General features: G+C 33.7%; 1 protein-coding gene across 1 annotated transcript; it reads right to left on the reverse strand.

The window, feature by feature from the left end:
- Window positions 1-2992: 2992 nt before the first annotated feature.
- Window positions 2993-3511, reverse strand: LOC129905020 (agamous-like MADS-box protein AGL92). Its single transcript, XM_055980418.1, has one exon. The coding sequence runs from the start codon at window positions 3509-3511 to the stop codon at window positions 2993-2995; it is 519 nt and encodes a 172-aa protein (XP_055836393.1).
- Between the last annotated feature and the right edge of the window lie 4525 nt (window positions 3512-8036).

An 8036-nucleotide genomic window follows, 5' to 3' on the forward strand; every position in this document is an offset into this window, starting at 1 on the left:
TTTTAAAATATCTAAATTAACTTGTACCTTCGCGGTAAGAGAAAGAAGGGGAGTAATAAATTAGGAATGATATGGTATATCATATTTTAAGTGTTCAACAGTTGTATCTCAAGTTTTTAAGTTAATAAAGTGGCAAAATAAAAGTTGGCAAATATTATTGTAAGTTCTTTTATAAAGATTTCTCTAAAATTTGGGTCAAATGTCTTGGAGCTTTTCTCCCAATTTATAAGAATAACTTATCAAATGGAAGGTCTACGAATCTAGTTTCCAACGTATCAAGCCGATTGTCCACATGACTTCAGAATAGAGAGATAATTGCATTTTTGTGAGATGACGCAAGCAGGCACATCTAGTGGGTCCCAAGCCCTTATGTCGGTTCAACTTTATATAAGTTGTTCAAGCTTCATTTTAACTCATTAAAATTAGCCAAATTTCATATAAAATCAGAGGAAAATTCCTCAAATCCTCCATGGATATTGATTCTTTCAACTCGTAAGTTTAATGGAAGTTGCTCTACATACCGAGCTCGTCATTTTGGTATAGTTTTCCCCATCAATTTCATGGCGTATCTTCATTGGTGTTTTGGCATAGACATAACAGGTGTTTATTGAGTATTTTGCAGTAACTAATGATATATATTGACAAGGTAAGGATATTGTACACTTTTATATTTATTAAAACGAGATTCTAAGCTCCTAGATATGAAAAGTCGCACTTGCCAATGACTTGTAGTAGTTTCTTGTTGGTTATTTCTTTGTTTGTTGTTACTGTAAGGAGTCATGTTATTTATCTTTTGAATTCAGTCCCTTTTGTCAAGGAAATGTTTCCCCTACGACCATCCTTCACAATTACATGTTCTAGTATCATTTTATAGCTTTCCGAGCCATGAAATGGTATTCTGTATATCGTAACTTTGGACGGACCCTTTATCTTACTATGATTGGTTATTATTATTGTGTACTGATAGTGTTGAGGTTCTGGAGAGATTGGGTAGTTTGTGCGATTCTAATTGGAGTCGCATACGATAGTTATTGGATTGAACGACGTGAAATACACCTTGTTGTTATTGGAATATCTTTATTGGATATAGCTGTTGTTTATCATTCTTATTGGCCTAATTTCATGATTTGGACTTGGATGGTCGCGAGTGTGACATTGATGCCTTACCGATTGTTATGGCTCATCTTTCCAGCCTTTTGGTTCTCACATTTGAGGCATTACATTTGGTTGGTCAAGATTCATTTCAATAATTTTGGGGTTTCAATTAAAAGGTATGTTAAGGTTACTCCCTTCTTTCGGATCTATCAGAGTTTGGAGGTTTGATAGCTTTTGTTGTATATATTATTGGGTAGGCCGAGGCCCTATCCCGCTAAGCTTTACTACTCCTAGAGGCTTGCAGACTAGTGTGTGGGTTGTATAGCTATGTTATGGCTTGGTTGGCCTAGTTTGTTGGGTTGCTGGGCTTGATAGTTGTTTGATACATTTTCTTGTTATATACCTACCTTCAGCTTCTGTATAGAGATCATGGTGGCCTCGACGGGCCAATCAGGACTTGTGTGTTAATTGACTATTTCTTTATATGAACTGTTGGGAGTAGCTGTTTCTTGTATAAAGTTGTTGACAGGGACATTGCCGGCCGAGGGCTTAATTTTAAGCCGAGATATATTTGTTTATTTTTTTGATTGTTAACATGCACTAGTAGTAAATGGTTCAGCAGGGTCGGCTCGGGCCTGAATTTTGGCATTTGGTGCTAGTTGTGCCCCTTGAGTTTGGGGCGTGACAGAAATTATGGAGGAGGATATGCAGGACATGATGAGCTAGACAAGTTTCTATGGAAAGTTGAAATATATGTGGGTTTCTCTAATAAAATATCACTCCTGGTGATCAAAAGCCTTTTCTACATCTAGTTTCATAAGCATAGATGTTGTACGCCCATTGATTTTTTTTAAGAAATCCAATAACTCCAGGACAATAATAGCATTTTCATGGAACGTGTGTTTATCAAAAATCTAGACTGAATAGTTCCAATAATGCCAGGAAGAAAAGGCTTAAGATGGTTGACAATAAATCATATTGCACAGACTTATAAATCATATTGCGATGATTTGAAGTAGTTACATGTGATACAATCTTTGGAATAAGGCAAAGGTAGGTGATCTGATTTATTATCCTAGGGACTGTGAACTCCTTAAACTCCCATTTACAGAAAGCCTACCAAGGGTAGTGCAATGGTCGACACATGGCATTCAAGATTTGAAAGATAGCTTGGGAGTCCATTTTGGGTATTTTTGCTATTTCTGTTAAGGCCACTTTTGGGTATATGATGTCAAGGCGAAAAATTTAAATATTTGTTTTAGTGTTTTCATTAGGTAGTGAATTTTGATATGATATGACTCTGAAGATAGAAACTTTTGTGATAATGGTTATGGCCATAGTTTCTATGCAATATTGATGGAATTGCTTGCAAGAGGAAATAATTTCTCTTTGAAGGTTATCTTTATAGATTACGTGCTTAGTCGTATTTGTAATTAAAGGTTTTATAATCATTATTGTCAATTAGTTCCTACTTTTATATATCTTTCTATCCTTTTTTGTCTATATTATTGTTCTTAGTTTTTTGGATTTTGATTCTGTAATTTGATATATATCACTTGTCTATCAAAGTTTAGACATATAAGAAGAAATCATTATATTTTGCTTCTATTAATATTTAAATCTGAGACCTCATGATTACTATGACACTTTCTTGTCCACATATAAACAAGTCTTTTTATGAATAGTTAAAAGGATATTAATAACATAACAAGATTGAATGGACTTAAATAAAATATTCTTCATATATCACTAATGAAAACAATAACATAAATAAATGAAAACAACAAATAAGCTTTTAACTAGGAAATACTATTAAAAGACAAGAAGACAAAATAATGAGAGAAAACTCATATAATTATTACATGCTCAATGAACATCCAAAGGTTTTCCATCACTTTTATCCATCATTGTTGTCATTTGGATCAATTTCGTTTCCAACATTTTCATTCAGTTGTTTCTTCCTTTCTTCGAGTTTGGCCCTCCTAACACCAAATAACTTTAACAAACCCTTAATCTCTCTCACATCAAGTTCATCGAATCTTATTCTTGCCCCAATAAGTTGGTTGAAGAGGCTCTCCATTTCCTTCTCCTCGGCTATTTTCTCTATTTTAGCAATATGTTCTGCCTGATTATCCACTATTGGTTGAAGGTAGTTGTCATGTCGAACCAACTTAACTGAATTTGATTTCTGGATAGCAGCTAAATACTTTCTTACTATTTCTTTAGCTTGGGTTACAGATGGCCAAGCAAAAATATTATTTTCTCCGGGAGAAAAAACAACTAGACCTAATTCTATATCACATAGAATAGACAGGTCATTTGCTTGCTTAAATAGGGATTCTAATTTTTTATCTAGAACTGCTTTTTTCATTTTCGGATCTAGATTCCTAGTGCTCTTAACCCCCTTTTTAGTCATATCTATTCAGATACAAAGTACAATGAATTACTGAGTAGCTCTCTATGGATATAAAATAAGAGTGTTTCACTTATATATATAGATGCCTGAGAGGACCAAGTAATAAATAATTGGAAGTTGATTCACATAATTTGACAAATTTGGAAATAAACTAATTGCACAATCTGATTTCTAAGATATTTCGTAACCACTTTTTTAAATAGATGTAGTTAAAATCTTACAACTTATTAAGTAATCATATTTCCACAATAATTATATTCTGGGTTAGTAAATGACCAACTTTTTTCACAATATCTAAGTTGTATTAAGAGTGAAACTTACTCTAATTTTTTCTTTTGTCACGTAATGATATATAATATTTTATAAAAGTAAAAGAAAAACTAAATCTTTCTCATTAGGTTTCATTGTAAACCTGTCAACTGGGCCGAGTTGACTCGATTTTGACTCGATAAGCCCAGTCTGCTAAGGGTCTGGCACTGGTTAAAGCTGGACCGGTCCCCGGCCCATTAAAAAATGGGTTGGTCCCGTGCTGGGCCATCTAGTCTAAGTAGCATGGTAGGTTGACCTGATAGCCGACCACCTTTGCACCGGCATAGACCGTCTTGATATTTGAAAAGATATCTGGAACACTTTCTGAAAAGCGGTCGTTGGGCCAATGGTCACTTTTCAGAAGTGGGCCCAAATGGCCCCTAAATCCTCAAAAAATTATTTATAACCCTTAAATTTTAAAAATTACATTTTAACCTATTTTTTATCTATAAATACTTTTCATATTTCGGCATTTTTTCCCTACAACAATCTTCTAATTCTCTCTTGATTTCTCTCTTAGAGTTTTAGCATTATAATATTATTTTTGGCAATTAACAACATCAAGTAGAAGTTTTCAAATTTCAGGTGTTCATTAATACATCAATTTATGGTTGCTTAATTATTTCTTTGTCTCCAGCAATTTGACATATTCATTTCATCTCTTACTTTTATTTAGTATATTATAACGACCTAGTCCGTCTTTACTAAAAATATCTACAGTAAAGGTATACGAATCTCATTTATCATAATACTAGAATCAATTCCTTGGTATGCAAGGGCATTAGTTGTGAATTAAGGTCGTACAATGTCCCTATCTCAAAGTTAAGTTGAAAGTGTCTTTCTGATTTAATTTCAGACTTGAGTTTAAACTAGGGTCAACTTCAAATGGCCATATCTCTCGACCTATAAATAATAAGTGACCCATGACTTATCAAATTGTAGGTCTATGAGTCTTCTTTCCTACGCCACTAAGTTTACCTAACTTGGAGTTTGGAGTAAAACATTATGCCCATTTTAATGAGCATTGTCCGTGCTGGACTGCCGTAGCGGGATTCGACGGGAAAGATTTAAAAAGTGAAGTATTTTTATTATCTCCTTCTTTCCTTATGTGCCAAAATAGATGAGGGTTACCCTAGAATACCCTCAAAAAGCTACTCTAGGCTTGGAGAAAAGAGAAGAAGGGAATTCTAGCGCAAGAAAGACTACAACCCACGGATTTTAGGTTCGTCTCCGTAGTTTCTCCTTTTAAAAGTTAGGGATCATGCGATAATCCTTATACAATTGCTTGGCACTCATGTAGGTTAGATTTTCTCAACTGAGTAGTTATAAATTCATTTTCATCGCTTAATATAATGTAGATTGATGGAAGATTTTATGCATAGGCCTTCGGGCATGGAGTTTGAATGGTTAAATGATTGTCAATTATTGTTTAGAGTAGGAATATATGATGTGGTTCATTATTATTATGGGACTAGTGATAAAGGTCCAATTTTTGAATGTTAACCTTATTGAAACTTTTTCGAAGGTCAATGACTCTTGTGAGATTCAGTGTAGACAATAGCTGTGTCATAATTAAGCTTGAGACCTAGAGATTATGGGCTATTGATGTATATAGAGGAATGTGTTTACATAAATAATTATATGCGTTCTAGCTGATTTATTCCCTGTGAATTACTTGAGTAATGTGAATCATGAAATAAAGGGTGAATGTGAATGACTTAGTGTTGATAGATCTCATGCCATGAACCTATTTGATTATCGATGGCTGTAGGTTATAGTTTAGTCTATATCATAGAGAGACTCTTAATAGTGATTGAGTAATGCTATTATGTTTACCATGCATTTAATTGTTATGATTGGTCTACAATACCAAGACCGTAAAATTCATAATCTTGAATTTGCTCTACCAAAAGTGATGCCTTGAATAAAGAAGGCTTGATGAAATATTGTTAATGACTAGTTGTAAAAAATTGCATACAATGAACCGGTTACTTGATTGTGCAAGTATGTTAACTATTCGCTGTGGACTATGATTGTGTTTGTGATTGCGATATTGGATCGGGTGTCACGTTCTGACACATATATAGGATCAGGTGTCATATTTTGACACATATATTAGATCGGGTGTCACATTCCGACACATATACTATTTGGGTATAGGTTTCATGAGAGAACCATTGTGTGGCTATCATCTCTAATTTAATTTTGACTATATGGGCAATGATAGAGAAACTGACCTGATTATAATTGAGCATGTCCGTCTTGTGTAATAATTGATATGAAAGGATCGAAGGTCCAAGTATTACCATGTTGACTGTTGTATTTGAGATTTACACTGTGAAAATGTATATTGCTCTTGAAATGGTAAATTGGTAATGTGCTTCTATATATGCCTATTTGAATTATGTTATGGTGGCTAAATGCGTCCATATCGTAAGTATGAGGCCGTGGGTAAATAAGTGAAGAGTATTTGATGTGTGGTTTAGTAAGATCAGTGAATTAGAGTCAGCTATTGAAGATGTCCTATTGGTACATGTATAAAAAGAGGATTGGGACAGAATTTAGATATTCTATCTGCGGGCAGAACTCCCTAGCGGGAAGAATCTCGAAGTGGCGAGGACGCTAGAGCGGGTTAGGTCCTGCCACAGCAGGCTAGTATATTTAGAAGAGGATCCTTAGTCCATCTTAATGTTGCCCTCCTTCAAGTGAGATATTAATTATTTTAGGGTCAGATGCTGGTGTGAAAGCTTAAGGAAAGTAGACTAGTTAAGACAAAGTTAGTAAATCCATAGTTCAGAAACTCATCTATGTGATAAAAGGGCTAGTCCTTGATTAGTGAGATTTAAGTTTGAAAGACTTTAATGATGTTAATGGGAATGATAAGAGTTTGTGCATAAAGGTTTGGTGAGTGTATTTCCTTAAGAGCACGTTCTCTTCTTGTTGATTTTTTTATATTATGTAGTGGGTATCACATTGACCGATGATGCCTATTAGTACATGTTGTTTGTACTGATACTACTCTTGCTATGCCACTTGGCATAGTCTGATTGCAGGATCATTGATGTTTCTTAGTTAAAGACGAGGATGATTCTTCAACAGCTTCTACTCTTCCTTCCTTATGGTGGGAGTTGTGTCATTATTTTATTATATATTATATCTTTAGAAGCTCTTGTACCTGTTTAGATTAGTATCCTTACGGGTGTTAAATTGTTCCTTGTAATAAACCTTGGGGGTTTTTTTTTTTTTTTTTTGACTTCATAAGTCTTTTGGACCATTAATTGTATTTTCTTAAACTTTCACATAATATTTCTATTTATGGGATTGAGGGTTCTCCTACTTAGGTGTTAGAGTAAGTGCCCACACGGCCCGGTGGATTGATTCGTGACATATATTAATTCTTGAATATTTATTTATATTATTTTTGTATTTATAATTTTTTTAATTTAATTTGTATAATGGATCATTTAAGAAAAGTACGTTAAAGTTTTAAAAATTTGTATCCCGAAGATAGTAGTGGTACTTAGAAAAAAAACTGATTCTAGTAAAAGTAGTACAAGTAGATTTTATTCGTGTATGTCTGAAGCGCCATCTAGTGATATTGAAGACATAGGTGTAGGTGTACATGATATATAAGAATCAATTTGAGGCTCAAAAAACATACGGAATAGAAGAAGAAGAAGAAGAAAATAAAGTAGAGATAGAAGATAATAATAATGAAGAGGATGATGGTAGACCAACTAGTCCTGTTATTGCTAATGCTCAATCTAAAACTCATAATCTTCCTTCATGGCCTATAAAACCACAAAAAGTCTAATTTAGTGTGAAATTATTTTACTCGAATAGAAGAAACAATTATAGTTGAATGCATTTTTTTAGGATAAATTTGAGCATATAAGATGTAATCTCGATGGGATGGGTCAATTGAGTAGACATCATTCGAACTTGAAAGAAAGATTACACCAAACTGGGGGTGTTACTAGAGTACCAACTCAAACTAGATTTTACCCACATACCTGCAAAATAATTGGGACCTATAATAAAATAAAGGACTGTGAAGAGTTAGCGAAAATGATAGCTCTTTTTCATTTGCTCTTCTGATGCTTTTATTTATTATATACAATCAGAGTATAATCTCATGTTTAAAGGTATTTCTAGAAGTACTTGTAGATCAAATATTTTTATCTTTGCGAACAATATACATACTATTTACCTTGGT

Source organism: Solanum dulcamara, chromosome 10, assembly GCF_947179165.1.
Source record: "Solanum dulcamara chromosome 10, daSolDulc1.2, whole genome shotgun sequence".
In the NCBI taxonomy this organism is placed as follows: Eukaryota; Viridiplantae; Streptophyta; class Magnoliopsida; order Solanales; family Solanaceae; genus Solanum; species Solanum dulcamara.